This window comes from Pleurodeles waltl, chromosome 1_2 (genome assembly GCF_031143425.1).
Source record: "Pleurodeles waltl isolate 20211129_DDA chromosome 1_2, aPleWal1.hap1.20221129, whole genome shotgun sequence".
Lineage (NCBI taxonomy): Eukaryota > Metazoa > Chordata > Amphibia > Caudata > Salamandridae > Pleurodeles > Pleurodeles waltl.
In genome coordinates, this window is record NC_090437.1 from 328,116,706 (window position 1) to 328,133,213 (window position 16,508).

Here is a 16,508-nt window from a genome sequence, read left to right on the forward strand (position 1 = left end):
CGTTCGCTAATAATTCAGTTATGTCATATTTGTTGTCCAGTCTTTAATTATTCATGGATTCAAGAGACTGCTTGTCACGGAGGAAGCTGTAATTGTGTGAGAATTTATTTAAATGACATGTAAATTTGTGGTCAAGCCTACATTGCCTGCTTTCTGGTTATGTTCAACAGTCAAATGTACATGTCTGCCCAATGGCCATGAAGAACATTTGGCAAAGCATGCCTTCTAGTTGCTGCATTTATCATTAACACATCTATTAGCGTTTGTGAAGCTTTCCAAATTGGTATTAGATGGCAGTGTTAAATAAATTCACAATATTGCACAAATCCCTCCTCCGGTTTCAGTTCTCAGGTGCAGATGGACAGCATGCAGCATCACCACCTATTAGAAGTCAGTCCAGAAGGGCAACTGGTATCTTGCTGTTTACTGAATAAGAAACGATAAGACATACTGGAACAAAAATTACAAACAAAATGGTACCAAAATGCAGTTTTATTTCTCTACTGAAATATGGTAAAACTGCAATCACTAACAAATTGCTTTGAAAATAATTAATTTCTTAAATTGGACAATAAATTTATTATATTTTAGTTACATTGGAAATAAAAACAAACACAATAAATTAATAAACACGTACCCAAATAAGACACAAGAAAATCGACCTGAGCGCTAAAAAGCTACTTTAAAAAAAACCAGTGTTTCTGAAGAACGAATACAACAGCAACAGACCGCCTAAGCTGTTGAGCTGCTCCAAAATGCGTTCATTACCAGAAAATAGATTTTCAGTGGCTCTGAGGAGGCTAAGCTCTTCTTTTTAGGAGTTATGAGATCTTTCGCAGATCCCGAGAGCACATCATACAAGAGCTAAACCCAAGGCACATCATCAACCATTTCAAAATTAAAGGTCTATGGTCCAATCTCCTACAAAGTGAACTAAAGTGAGGTCTCCACCCGTCCAGATTTCCCTTTCTTTACCATATCCTAGCATGGGTTTGCATACTTACTCCATTTTGTTGTTTACAATAGCCCAGTATTTTCTGTCATGCTCTTTGCACTTTGTAAATTAGGGATTACACTGACTTTTACAAAAGGCTGCAGAGGCACTCTGCTGAGTACACAAGCTGTGAAATTAAGAAAGCTCCTCGGTGCATGTTAGGAACCTTGGAAAGAAACAAGTAAAAAATCGGTTTCAGAACACTGTAACGCCCAAATGTGGTATACAGTATGACTTTTAAAATCGATGGCCATGCGGCCACGCAGTAGCAGCTTATACGGAAAGAAAGGTTCCACATTTCTTATTAACCAAGGCAGAGGTACTCGTCAGTGTCATTTTTGGGACGCTTGTGTAAGGAATGACTCTCCAATGAATCCTCCGTCACTGAAACATCACTAAACTGGTCAAAATCTGAAGGTGTGAAATGGCCCGGAACGGTGTCTGCCAAAGTGTCCAGATAACTTCCCACCGAGATCCCGTCCATGCCGTCGCTGCAGTCTTGTAAACTATTATAGCTGCCATGGAGAGACGTATCCCTGCTCTCCAAGAGGCTGCATAGGCTGTCACTCAAGCTGCTCCCTCTGCTTACAGGGATGCCCTTTTCTTCCATCATCCATTTAATGGACTCAATGTTTTCGTTAATAATGAGCAGTTGGCGCATCAATTTGACATCGGTAGCTCGGAGGTGAACCTGTGTGCAATGAAGGAGAAAGGCAGAAGTACAGAGTATTAAAATACAAACTTATTTAGGGTGAGCAACAAAAGTAAAAAGAGATAAATGGTCGAATTTTCAGTACAATTTCACGTCATTTGAAAATAAATCAAGATTTCAGGCTATCAAGTAAGTGTGCAAGAAATGTGCAACTGCATATACAGAATGTAGGAGATCCTTTTCTAATTAAATTATTTCTAATTTAATCCCCGATGAGTCGGGTTAAAGAGATATACTTTGTCTCTATTTTCCATTGATTAAAATGTATTGAATTCCTTCGATCAAATGAAAGGCTGGTAGAACTATTTCCAAACTAATGAAGATCGATGTGGGCAACAAATACATCTTTTTGGTTTCAAAACAAACACTGCCGTTTTGCGTGTGGAATCTCTGTTTTAATTCAATTTACAGAGTTTCTAAATTCTGTGAATGAAAAGAATGTGCTCGCCTTACATTAAATAAGAAAAACTGTGACATTAAAAAAGGAAAATACGGCCACAAATAAAAAAGAGTATCCATCAAAAGAAACTGCAAAGATCAATCATTCAAAGTCTGGCAAAAATTGTGAAGCAATAATTTCTAGTTACTCTCAGTCATCCGATGATAAAAGGACTAGTACTAAACAAAAAGAAGAGATTATTAAAATCTCTCTTGGAAAGAAAAAAATCTTATTACGGAACATTTGCATTTAATTTCGTCTGCAAACTGTGTATGATATCTGGAGTTTTACTGTATCAATTTTATAGCCACTAACAAGATTGCAGAAAAATTACAAAACTCAAGACAGAAATAATGGACGTTTAATTTTTGGGATAATAAAGAATGTGATTGAGAATCTGATTCACATATGCAGAGATCACAATTTTGTTATAAAACAAAAGATTTAAAAAAAGTGATGTTACCTGTAATCCCCACCCACATTCCCATCTCTATACTGCATTCAACATAACGTCATTTCTAGAATCCCTTTAAGCAGTAATTTCTACAAACAGCCATATAAATCTGCAAGTAGGACAAATCATGTATGGTGAGAGATAACATCTAAGTAAATTGAGCGCTCATGCCCTCTTGGTGCATTCAACTCAAGGTAAGTTACTTGCTAGTTGCTTGGCTCTTTTCCCAAAACCATTCTACTGTCCCCCCACAACTGTAACAATTCACATGCTCTTTTGCAATCTCAGCTATATAAACCTAATTTTCTTCTTTGCTTTTACTACCTAATGGAGATGCAATTTTCCGCTTCATCATTCAAATGGTAAATTCTCTTTAACGTGGGATGCAACAAGAAAAATGTCCTGCATCCAGCTTTTGATTTTCGGGCATTTGTTCATTCTTTATCAACTCAGTGTTAGAAATGGAGTTTCCAGTTGGCAGTCTGTATACACGCTGAACAAGTAGGAACCCTCACTCTAGTCAGGGTGATGGAGATACACAGCTCAGATAACCCCTGCTCACCCCCTTGGTAGCTTGGCAAAAGCAGCCAGGCTTATCCCAGAGACAATGTCTAAACTATTTGTTCAACAAACATTCACCCCCAGTCACAAAGATCTGGATTTAATCCATCATTTTTTTTTTGCTCAGCACGCCTCTCATGGGGGACAGGGCCAAGAGTAATTTGCATTTGGCTGGGTCCAAACTGGAATGGCATGGTGAGCAAAAAAAAAAACTGATGGATTAAACCCAGATCTGTGACTGGAGTTGAATGTTTGATTTGTTCTGCATTCGGTCCATCAACTGTTCTTTTTGCACTTTTTAAAAGTGGCATTTTCAAACAGACAATCTAAAAACCAACTTCACCAAAAAAATTATTTTTAAATTGTGAGTTCAGAGACCCCAAACTCCAGATCTCTACCTGCTCCCAATGTGAAACTACACTTAAGATATTTAAAGGCAATCCCCGTGTTAACCTATAGGCCTTGCAATAGTGAAACCTGAATTTGACCATACTTCACTATCAGGACATGTAAAACACACCAGTACATGTCCTACCTTTTAAATACACTGCACCCTCCCCATGGGGCTACCTAGGGCCTACCTTTGGGGTGACTTACGTGTACTAAAAGGGAAGGTTTGGAATAGCAAGTGGGTACACTTGCCAGGTAGAATTGGAAGTGCAAAACTGCACACACACAAACACTGCAGTGGCAGGTCTGAGATATGCTTACAGGGCTACACATGTGGGTAGCACAATTAGTGCTGCAGGCCCACTAGTAGCATATGATTAACAGGCCCTGGGCACACATAGTGCACTTTACTAGGGACTTCCCAGCAAATCAAATATGCCAATCATGGAAACCCAATTACCAATACCTTTGAGACAGAGAGCACTTACACTTTAGCACTGGTTAGCAGTAGTAAAGTGCCCAGCGTATCAAAACCAGCAAAAATGAATTATGGCACAGGATCTAAAAACAGGGGTGTCAAAAGTAAAAAAGTACAGGGAACCCACACTAAGAGCTGCCAGGTCTAACACTTAGAATATTTATCTTAGCAACTGGCATAGCAATCATAAGCCATCTCATGCGCTGGTATGTAATTTCTGGGAATAGTGAGGTATCATAAAATTGTACTGCACGGTCCACCAAAAGTCCTGTGACATCTAGGGTTTCATTCATTACCCTCCATACATCTGACCAGTACTGTTTTAATATACAGCATTTCCAGACCAGGGGCACTATATCATTATCTGGCTGAAAACCCCTTTAACGCTTCAGTTACTGTCTAGTCCTATCACTGCCAATGAGAGACCAGTGCCATATATACAGAATTTTGTAATACCCAAATTTAAATTGGGCCCCCTCAGGTGTTTAAGTTGTCTGCAATAAGTCACGCTGCTTGTACTCGGTGTAGTCTTTTTGCAAACTACATGACCACCAGTCTTAATTGTATGACCACTGGGAAGGAAAGGGAATGATTCTGTAATAGATCTGTAGCCCTGAAACTAACAACCCCTTTTAAGTGCCTAGATCCATAAATGTGAATTAAGGAATTTTTTGTATGGTTACTTAAAACCATTACGAATCAAATAAGAAAATTAAAGCAGTGATTAAGAACATTTAAAATACAAAATGTTAAAAAAGAGAAAAAAACTGATTTTATTAAAATCTCATATGAAACAAAAATAGCCAATGCAATTATCCTTTCATGGTGACAGTTCTATTCATTTGTTAGAGTATAAAAATAAAATCTCTCTTGATAACCTGCACTGCTCTGGTTATGCTAATACGCGTACGCCGGTGGGGCTGGCCTGGTTTCCCTTAGTTTCACCTTTAACAGTGACTGTGCCTGATGCATGAATTTGCCAAACTTCGCCATGTCTGGCCCATTGCCCAATGCAAACAGGAGGTTTTGGGCCTCTGTGACAGTTCGCACACCGTGATATAAGAAAATGGCTCTCAAGAGTTTGTAACATGCACCTTCTAGAGCTTGGCAACAACACAAAAGATGGGTCAGCGAATCCTTTTTATAGGAACACAGCCAACAAAGTTCAATGTTACTGAGTGATCTCAATTTGCAATTCAGATTCCATACTGGGAGAGGCACCAGTATTGCCCACAACATGAGTTTTGAGCTGCATTTCCCCAGTGCTTGTTTTAAATGCATGCACTTAGGACAGGATCTGTAGGATGGTATTAGAGGAGCTTGAATGGCCTGTCCCTGAAGGGTCCTTATATCTGCCTCTCCTGAGCAGAGGACTGCGGACAGGCTATTAAGGCAATGAGCCCAATTCGTTACTGCTAAATTGAGCTTCTCCAATGCTAGTTGTAAATGCCTGTGCCACCGGTTGCCATTAGCTATGTTGATTATGTTTAATACCTTCTTTATTGAATTCTCAGGGGTGACAGCTGTCCGATAGAAGTATTGCATCAATAGGCAAATATGCACAAGTCTTTGACACACCAGGTCAAATTCAAGTCTGATTAGTGTGTTCCGTGTACAGGCGGGAAGTTGGAAAACTTGTTTATAGCAGGCACATTGAAGTTTGCCCAGCTCATCTACTAGCTTACCTGGAAATGCTCACTGCGTGTAGTTAATCAAGGGAATTCATCTTGCTGTAATTACTTTCCTGATGGCTTCGGCCATTAGACTATCAAGCAAACTATTTCATTTGCAAAGAGCATGTATAATCATTTTCCCTTTGTTCTTCGTTCTTTGCAGATGTTCTGTCGGTTTTCCGGTTTCACTTAATCATGCTCCCAGGTAGTTGTATTTCCATATGTAGACCCATAAATGTTTGAGGAGTTCTTTACACAGCAACTCTAGATTGGGGATCCAGTAGTTTATGTAGCAGGGCAGTCATTGGTAATTCTAGAATTGTGTGGGACACAGCACAAATGTAGTTTGTGCATCTGCAAGTATAAATATCAACATTGGAAATGGTTGCTTTTACTGCGACCCCACAGGGTTGCTTCTCATCTACTTAATAAAGAGGGTAGTGGTGAGTTTTAAAGAGCAATACTTGGATACACCGGGTACTAGGATGGCACTAGACTTTCTGAATGAATAAGGACAATTTAATTAATTCATTAACACCATGCTCCACTGTCCCAAGGCAGAGGATCCAACAATGCTTAGTGGTCAGCAGTTTTAATGGTTCATAGGTTTAATGAAGTTATGGAGTCTCAAAGTACACTTTATAAACCAGCTTGTCTGAAGCAGATACATCATCAAAATCTGAGCACAATCCTCAATACCAGAATGAAGAACATCCCAAACAGAAAAAGGACCATTGCCCAATGAAAAACAATACACCATCCAACACAAGGCCAAGCAGACAGTACAGAGGAAAGGCAATCTGCAGGCCATCAGTCATGTCTGTCAGGTCTTCATGAGCCAAGTATATTGAGGTGCTTTGGGCACAAGTGCTTTTCACACAATTAATTAAACGGGCAAACACCTTTACAAAATATAGGATACATAGTTTAAAAATAAAGCAAGATTGTTAATGTCTGTGGGGCATCCTCTAGCACAGCTGCAATGTCTTTGCGACATTCGCTTGTACAGTTTTTATGGTGCAATGTTTGGGTCAACACAGTTGCTTTTGCTGTACTTGCTTCAGAGATTGCACTTTGGCTTTGTGGTTAGTGCTTTGTCTGTTTGGAGGGATTGGGTTTCAGAGGTGCTTCTGGACAGGTACTGTGGCTAAATAACCTTTACCAATTCTTTTTTATAACTGTCTGTGCCTTTTGCTCTAGCATGAGTTTTGTCTCGTGCATCCCAGGTCTTTCCATTGAGGTCATATAGTGCTTTCTTGAAGTCATTGTTTTTGCTAAAGTGACATGGTTTTTCTTTGCTCTGTCTGCACAATCTACATTTGCAAGCAGGAATTGTGCCATCAGTCTTGTTGAGTATGACAAGGTAGAATACTAGTTGATCACTTGATTTCAGGTGATGTTTGGCTATTGCTTGCGAGACTGTCCTGTATCCGATGTCATCATGCAGTAGGCAGATTCGAATGTAGAGGAGCAGATTTTCGTTCTGGCTACAGATGCAATTTTCTGTCAGGACCGATTTACAGAGGAGTTTACTCAGCTGGAGGGATCCACTTCTCTCCAAGGTGAATAGCTTCCTCGCTCTAGATTTGAATAGCGCTGGACATGTTGCAAGGAATCAAGTATCTCATTTCGACCTACTTTGTAAAACATGTCAAGCAAATTTAGTTTTATGTCTTGAAGGAGATAGTTAAAAAAAAAAAAAAAAAAATTAACAAAGTGGTATACTTGTCAAACTTATCTCTAGAATTTCTTTTTTTTGAGGTGCAGTACTGATGCGACCTTTGCCAGGTTCACGAGTACAGATTTAGAGGACATGCTAAAATGTTTTTTCAAAGATCAGCTAAGTTTTGGTGGATTTTCAATGATTCAGCCCAAACTTTATGGTGATACTCGTCATCTGTTTTGGATGGTGTTGTAGCCAACGTCTGATTTAAGTGTGATGGAAGGGAGGACTGACGGCATAAGCAGTGCCTTCCAGAACTTCCTGTCCTGGGTTCCTATTTTCACAGTGATTTTATCACCATGACTTCTGTTCCATATGCTGTTTGGCTTTCTGCTTCGGTAGGGCCTCTGTGTAGATATTATTTGTGCAGAGTGAAAACAGGAGCGGGGTACGGAAGCAGTCTTGTTTTACTCCACATGTTGGAACTGTTACCAAGCCTTCCTTTTTCATTTAACCTTAACTAGGAGGTTGTTCCTACCTGCAGCATTTGAACCAGGGAGATGAGGATAGGTTTCTGATCCACGTTTACCAGTTTTCTCCATCATCTGTCCCTTGGTACTAGGTTGAAGGCTGCTGTAAAATCTAGGAAAGCCATGTTTAGTGGCATTTCTGGCAATGCAGTATTTGTGGGGAATATGGTAGGGAAGGAAGACCTGCTCTGTAGTTGAGAGCCCTCGCCTGAATCCTTGGATTAGATTAGGTACAGTGTTCTGTTATCCAGTATAGTACTTGCCCTACTTGTCTCCAGAAAGTTTTTAAGTCCTTTGCCACATTCCAATGGTACTGCAATGTCTCCTTTTTCCGTCTTGGTGTTTTTCCGAATTTTCTGGCAGCCTGTTTCTGTGCTCCACCTTCCCTCCTTACCAGGCGCTTGAGGTCTTTTATTTGCTTGCATTAATCAAACCAGATAATGCGGTACGTATGTGTAGGTAAATATTTTGTGTCGTTGATGTAGGCTTGGCTCTCCATAGCTGCCCGTGTCTCTAAGTGCCTTCATTTCGTTGTTTAACAGGAAACTAATTACGTCATGGGCGCCTGGTTTTTGTGGAATGCGTGCTACATTCCATGGCAGGATACTTTTTTTCTTGCCCCAATTTGACAGGGCTCCTGCAGGGATTCTGTTGCCGGCTGGTAATCCGTCTGCCCTTAGTCTGGAAGAAAACTACTTTACCCTTGGCAGGGTTTTGCTACTGATGCAAGTTTTGGCACTGCCAGTCCTTTCTATCGTTTCCTGCCTCCTTCTTGGATTATGTTTTTTTTTTTCTTAGAAACTTTAGGAGTTTATGCTATTCATTTTCTCCGTAGTCTGACTTTTGGGTGCCTGTTTCCTCGCAAAGGGTGTACTTAGAGGCTGTTTTCTGTTCTCCTTGTGGTGTAAATATGAGTTTTGGAAAGGGGACTTTTAAGTGGGAAAGTATTCAGCATATTGTCTATTAGTTTTGAACTTCCAGAGGATACAAAGATCGTGGTGCTGTAAGCATCACTGTTCCGTTTGAGCCAAATTACGGTTTTGTTTGAATGTAGTTTATTTTAATATTATTCCTTCCTCAGATCTGTGTATATTAATGATGTCCTTCTTTCTTTGGCCTCAAACCTTTTGATATTGCAGGTAGCAAAATTTCTATTGTGGCTTATCTAGGATGTTTTTTATCACTCTGGCTGGTAGATTAGAGGGTTGCACACAAGTTCCATCCCTACAAGTGCTTGTCTGTTTTAGGTGTCGCTCTGTGATGTGAAGTAACTGCCCTAAGTGAGAGTGAAAAAAAACTCTTAGCATAGTTCAACCTGAGGCCGCAGGAGTACATAAGCAGACTACAAGTAAGGTGGGCATTTAAAAAATAATTGTAAGCAATGAGGTGCTCTAGACAGGTGTAAGCATAGACGTTAATGCAATCTTCTTATTTTGACAGGCTAAATTAATTAAAGCACAAGAAGGACTTGAGCTGTGTTAAGTTTATGCATGCAAGGTAGGAGTAATTGAGAATACTGTGCAGCATGTTGAGACTGACACACAGTTTACTTGTGTTGTGTGCTCTTTTGACGAGGTGGTCAAGCACAGACCACGGAGGCAGACCATGACAGCTGTGATGACACACACTTTCGATACTTGGCGAACAACAAGTGATCTTTCATACTCATTCCCCCTTCCACTGGGTTCTACATTACAGACCTCTATGGTGACACTGTGGTTCTGGAACGAAGGGCCTGAAGTGAAACTGCAATAGCATCTGATTATTAAGGCTGGTGTCTACCCGTGGGTTAGTGGGGATCAAAATGTAAATATAATGGAATGGAGAAAACCTGCCAGACCGCTAATTCCAGGGTCCTCTAATGGAAGTTTTCAGAAATGTAAGGAATTTTACCACTACCATTTATCACCCGATTTAAATTTCTTGAAATTAATTACTGTGTCCTCTAATGAACATTTTCACAAATTAAAGGAAGTATTCCACCACCATTTACCACCTGCTTGCAGTCTGTGGCCATGCCAGGCTGTTGCTTGGAGGGAGATAGTTGGGGGCCCGGCTATGCCTCTGCCTGCACCCACTAAATCATTGATTTGTTCTGGATGTAGCTCTGTGGTCTCAGTAATTTCCGGTCCAGAAAGACTTGACCACTCATAGGGGAGTGGAGCAATCATCTTGTGGAGTTTGCTCTGGGCAACTTAAAATGGGGCTGAAATGTTGAACAATTTCGAATATCACTTCAGCACACATTCAGTCTGTTTTAGCCCACATGAGCAACTGCTTTCTGAGTGACTATACGAACATTCAGGAGCCTGCTATTCCAAACCACCTCCGTTCCTCTGTAAGGATTTTCCAAGCCATCCTACCAATTCTGTTATCATAGTGACCACTTGCGTGGTGCCTAATAAAAAGAACAATAATGCAGCAAGTCTCTTCTATGTTGGGGGGAGAGACAGAAAGTCCACAGAAGTTAGACAATTACGTTCCTTGCTTCTGCGAGTATTCTGTTGCTGCCCAGTGCTTATGAGGAGCTTATAAATATTTTTTGGGGATGACAGTAACCTTTCTACTGTCTGATGAAATTGTAGTAACACATAAAAGTTAAGTCTATTTTCTCTTTCCACTTCTTGGTGTTGATAAACTTCACTTTTTGGGAATATGAAGCATCACTACAAGCTCACCAAGCATCACTACAAGCTCACCAAATGGCTAATTTAGAGCACATTTTTTTTTGTGCGGGTGCCCCCACGTATCATGGAGTGATGCTATTAGTTGAGCATTGAGCAGGAGCCCCGCCTTGTTCCTTGGAGGATCGGAAGCAGAAAGTTGGTTCAACAATAGTGACATCATTAGAAGGCATGGAGAAGGGATCAGGGGGCCATTTAAACTGGTGCTTCCTTTGACCAGACCTCTTTGTTTCTTCCCTCGTGCCCAAGTGAGGTTGCAGGATCGTTCCCCACCCACCCGTCCCTTGTTTGGCGGGACCCATGGCAGCAAAATTGCAGGGAATATCAAGAATTTAGACTATTTGACTGGATTGACCCCTAGACAGGGACCTCTTTGTGTGGGCACCGGGCTGGTCAGAGGGGGGACTGACCCGCTGGTGGTCCTGGACTCTCTTGTCCTACCCGAGATGCCTGGTTTGAACTTTGGGAGCTGAGCCTGTGATCAGGTACCCCAGGAGGGCTGATTTGCTATGCGGTGCCCTGGGATGGTTCGTACACTCTAGGATGGAGGGATGGGAAGTTTGGTAACAATACTTGCACGTCAAAAGCCTTGTACAGGTTTGTGTATGGATGCTCACGGCAGATCCTGGGGGACGGTGCAAATTGAGGCTTGCTGGCACAATGCGCAGTCACACCAAGGAGTACTCAAGGTTTATGTTTGATTGAAAGTTTATGTGTCTCTGTACCCAATATAACCTTTTACTTCTGACTTGTGCTATCTTAGTTATCACTCAAGTGAAAGTCATATATGGTCTTCCTGCTTTCATGTGGGAACTTGTACTGATTTCGTTAAATTAAGTCTAATGTGTGGATTGTTAATAAAAAGGCTATGTGCTGGAAAACTACAAACTTGTTATGATTCTTGTGGGGGGCAAGTTGCACATTGTGTGCACACTACTAAATTTTCACTGACAGTTGATCAGCATGCACTTCATATTTCTATTTTTGCTATTAGTTTCATCTTAAAATGTGATCAACTGGTAACTTCTATAGCCGACCAATTCAGTAAAAACGATTGTAGTGGACAAACCTACATTTGTCTTTGGGCTTGATTTACAAATCTTCACACATAGCATTATTATTACATTTTACATGCAGCTCAAAAACTTTATTTGGCTGAAGAGAAATCTGTGGAAAAACTCCTTCCCTGTTGGTTTCATTTCCATATCACTAATATGTCACCAATGTCGAATGGTTTTGTGAAACTCACTATTTGGAATATAGAAGAAGTAAGCTTCATAAAGTGCCAGTCATGTTCTAGAGGCTTTCTTGGAAGGATTGGGTAGAATTAAGCGGGAATGCACCAAGGTTTAGAGACTCTTTCCTAGAAATTCAGAGCAGGTCCTGTCCTGTGTGTCACACAATATCGGCTCACATATCACATGGTGGCAGAGAAGACAAGCTGGAAAGCACTGCAAAGGCTGACTTTCCAGTTTACCTTTGGGGTCTATAAGCAGTCAGTGTGGATTAAGGGGTGTGAAAACACCATAGGATATTAGCGACAGTTCTTGTTAATACATGACCAAAGAGGATATTAGCACAAAATGATGCCCCTACATTTTTTTAGCCTTCAGTCACATACTCTTGCGTGATCAATTCTCCTTGACGAGTGCAGAGGGACGGAATATAGGTGCTCTACATAACCACACACTGCTGACCAAGCTCTGAAATAGCCTCAATAGTCTGCTTGGAAGCCATTTGAACAGTGCTGCAAACTACCAGTCGGGCCACTGAACCACTAAAGAGAGCAAACTGTATGGCCCACGAGAATCTCAAGAGAATGATTGATCTGTGGATAAGCTAGCATCTTCATGTTTCAGGTGGCATGGTTCAAGGAAGCCACATTGGATTCATTGCTGCCTCCAGGTTCACAGTGACTTTTCTATCCAGTACAGACGGGTCATGAGAGACATGGGAATACAAAAAGATACTACCCATAATAACTTTGCTTCCTACCCATAATAACTTTGGCTTCCTACCCATAATAATTTTGTGCTCCTTACTTGTGCATTTATCAACTATATTTTACAGTGAGAGATGCCAGTTCTAGAGTGACATTGCTGCAAGGGATTAACACATACATTAGGAGGGAGTGTGCTGACCTGGCCCAAGTGCATCAAAAAATATAGCCTGCGTCGTTCACATTTCAAAATGTAGCTGCTATAAACATGGCAACATGTGTAGTCGCTGCAATACAGAATGAGGTAAGTAGAAACGTAAAACAGTTGCAAAGGGCCTTCAGGCACGCACACTGCGACAGTAATGGTGTGTCAGTCAGTAAATCCATTTCTGTGGAGAAACAACCGAGGAACAGTGTTGAAAAGCTGGTATGTAGGTGAAAGGAAGGGGAAACATCACGCTGTCTTTACCATAAAGGTGCCCTTACCACACATGCCTTTACCATGGAGGGTAAGTATAAGGTCAGTATATATAGGGTAATTTTAGGGCTCGGGGTGGGCAGTAATAAAAGGTGGCTAGGAGTAAATTAAAAACATAGGACTTGGTGGTATCCCCCACGAAAATGTCTTTAAAAATATATATATGGTTTGGGGGTATACATTCAGCTATACTTATCTTAAACATACTTACTATGCGTGGTAAAGGCGAGAATGGTAAGGTCATACATTCAAAAGGAAGGGTTGATCGTGCAGGCCTCTGCAGCCTCTTTGTTGATTGCCAAATTCTTCAACTGTGCAGGAAGGAACAGCCTCGAAACAGCGCACACTGAACATGTAGAACAGCCAAGTACTTGCACTGAAGGCACACTTGTTTCCCTTTTAGCAATGGCAACGCAAAAAAAGTAAACCCTAGGGATGACACCTCACAAGTACAGATTCGAAATGGTATACAGACTTCCAAATAAGGGGCGAATTGGAATTCATTGACCGAGTTCACGAGAAATTAAGAAGCTCAGAACTGTCTGAAGACATGAATTCCTGGTGGGAGATGACGGGCAATTATGTGAGAGTAAGAAGGGCAGAATAGAAGAGAGTTAAAGAGATGCTGATAGAGCTATGGGGTCGTGCATGTTTTGTTTAGTTGTTATGCAATACAAACAAGACCCACACAAAGGGAATCCGCTTTACAAAGTAATATAACAGAGGTAAGCCTAAAAAACATAGTTAACTACATGCAACATAAAAGAGAGATCATTATTAGTCACAGAAATCGTAAACGCAGAAGAAAATATTGGGATATACAATTGTAATATTTAGGAATTGGGCTAGAGTAGAGACACAAGTAAAATAGTGCAATGTGCACAGATTACGAGTTTCACACACCCCTACTTATGACCAGAAGATGTGGCCAAGTGACTAGAGCTGCTGGCCCTGGAACAGGGGGAACAAGCTCACATCACTGCTCTTCAAAAAAAAAAAAAATAGAAAGAAACAACTACATAAGTGGTCTTTCAGTCTCTCTTCTGCAACTCATAAAACACATCTCTCACTTGAGAAGATAAGCTTTCTGTTCTTAAACTTTTCTTGTTGGAATGCAGGGGGCGGCTCCTTTGCTATGGCGAAGGAGCAGCAACCCCCTGTCTGGGCCTGCAACAGCAAAATAAAACAATAGTTGACTATCTCTGTTTTTCTGCTGCAGGCTCAGCAGGCAGTGTAGGGAGGGGTGGGGCAGGGCCGGGCCACGGGAGGTAGGAGGAGAGAGCGTGCACCTTATTGAGCATGTGTGTTTGGCCGTCTGTCAATTGTGCACTTAGGTTTCTCCAGCCCGGCTGTGTTTAACAGCTGAGCTGGAGAAACTGCACAGACCCCAGGGCTGTGTCTGAGCAGCTCAGACTAATCCTAGTGCTGTTTTCATGCTAAGTTTAGCATGAAAGCAGCGTCAGGATTGCTGGGGAGCCTGTGCCGATGTCCCAGTGAATGCTGGAACACCACACCGACGAATGAGGAGCGACGAATGATGCTGAAGCATCCGTGGATGTAAGTTATTTTTTTTTCTCTCCTCCATGTCTGCGCTCACCCCTTGTGATTTGTGGCAGCCGCCGATGGTGAAAGGTTTTTTTTTTTTTTTTTTTTTTTTTTTTTTTTTAAAAACATGAGCCACCCTGCATCATAAACTTTGCTCAAATTCAGGTTGTTTGTTCGATACCTAAAAACGTTCCCCACCTAGGCCTATTCGTGATCATTATAACAACAAAGTAACTGCATGCTCCCTCTTCTTTCTGAGAAGGACAAGTAGTGTTTCAGTAAAAATACGGCAGCTCTTTTCAGAAGTGATGTAGGCATCCTTAAATAGGCCATATGTGCAGGTACTCGGCACCCACCGCACAAGCCTATTTAAAGCACTTTGCTGCAAAGGTCTAGGTTACAAGTAACACAAAAAAACATATTCTAGTAACAGAAGACTCACTGCACATCTCCTTAACTGAAAATATGGCCAACTTGATGGGGCTTATGTCGATTCGGGTCATAAATATAAACTGGAGTTCCTACCATGTTACTGCAAAACAGCATTCTTGGGACCACTGCTGTCGCAATTAGTAAGACTCAAAGCAATTTTAACCGAAGTGCAAAATGGTGTCGATTTTTAACTGCGCAGACTGCATTTGTGAATGCAGGTATTCAAATTGCACTCACAGTTTTGTTTATTGTTATTTAGAAACAAAAAAGAGGTATATTCTAGTTGTGTAGATCTGAACAGGAACAGCGACACAACATACATCACTCATATTTATAAAGGGTATACTCCCAGAATCTAGATAAATTCTCCCATCTTCTTACAAATGCATAATTTCAATGACGTTTATTTGAGGGGCATCCCCCATAAAGCTGTGGACAATGAAAAACATAATTACAACAATTAAAAGTAATAGCAATGCATTTATTTACGGAAGCATGTGAACAATGAAATCAGACTATTTAACTTTACAAAGGCTGGGGTTCTGGCTGCGTCTTCTTAGAGACCATGGCCACATGAGGAATTGTATCAGATGTGTCTAACCTGAAGATCCTTAAATCCTTCCAAACATATCTCTGACCCATCAGTCCACACAATGATGAAATCCATTTTTCCTAAGTAGTAAATAATGTGGGCAGAAAAATAAAAAGTGATCAACTGATTCGTTTTCAGTAAAGTAGGCCGATCAATAACCATTACAAGGGGTATTATTAGTCTATTTAAAAGTAAATCCACACACAGCTGAATGTAAAACTTGAAGGCTTCCTTTAATTCGGAATAAACGTCATCCCCAGTTATAATATAAATGTTAGCAGATGGTACTCTGCAAATAATCTCTGCACACATCCAATAAGCACTGACAGGCCCCGGGAGAGCAGCCATGCGCTATATAAGTATGTTTGAATTGAACTCAATAAATCCATAGGAATCAGACCGGGAGAGCAGCCATAAGCCATGTAAGTATGTTTGAATTTAACTCAATAAATCCATAGGAATCAGAATTTGAACTGTGACCTTCCTTGAAAATTGGAAAGGAGGGGACAGAACCTCATAGGGGATTAGGTTAACAGAACAAGTGAAATTGTAACTGATGGAAAGTCCAGCTCAGGAAACATTTACTTTATACAGTTTGTAAAACCCATGAATTGTGAACCAGGAGCGGTGCCTGCCTTCCTTTAGATCATATGTTTCATTCCTAATTTACCTCACAAACAGAGCTTACTGAGAGACTCATCAGCATAGGAGTGTGTTGTTGATTCATTACAAATCTGATAATTACATAGTCGAGGGTTAGCCTGTCTAGTAATTAACTCAACGTCTAGGAGATAAGTTGACTGGTCTCAATATATCTCAAGATGGTGGGTGATTTGCACCCATGTACATTTATTGAGTCCCTGGCATTTCATGAATACACTAGTAAGATCCTCACCAACAGGCACCATCCAGTGCCATGCTTCATCGTCGGATTCTCACCCACT

At 40.9% G+C, this 16,508-nt stretch overlaps 1 protein-coding gene across 1 annotated transcript in view; it reads right to left on the reverse strand.

The window, feature by feature from the left end:
• Positions 1-551: 551 nt before the first annotated feature.
• Positions 552-16,508, reverse strand: part of LURAP1L (leucine rich adaptor protein 1 like) — a 99,033-nt gene continuing 83,076 nt past the window's right edge. The window contains exon 2 of the mRNA XM_069239049.1: positions 552-1,685. Within this exon, the coding sequence (XP_069095150.1) occupies positions 1,299-1,685 (387 nt within the window). The 3' untranslated portion in view covers positions 552-1,298. The remainder of the gene's footprint in view (positions 1,686-16,508) is intronic.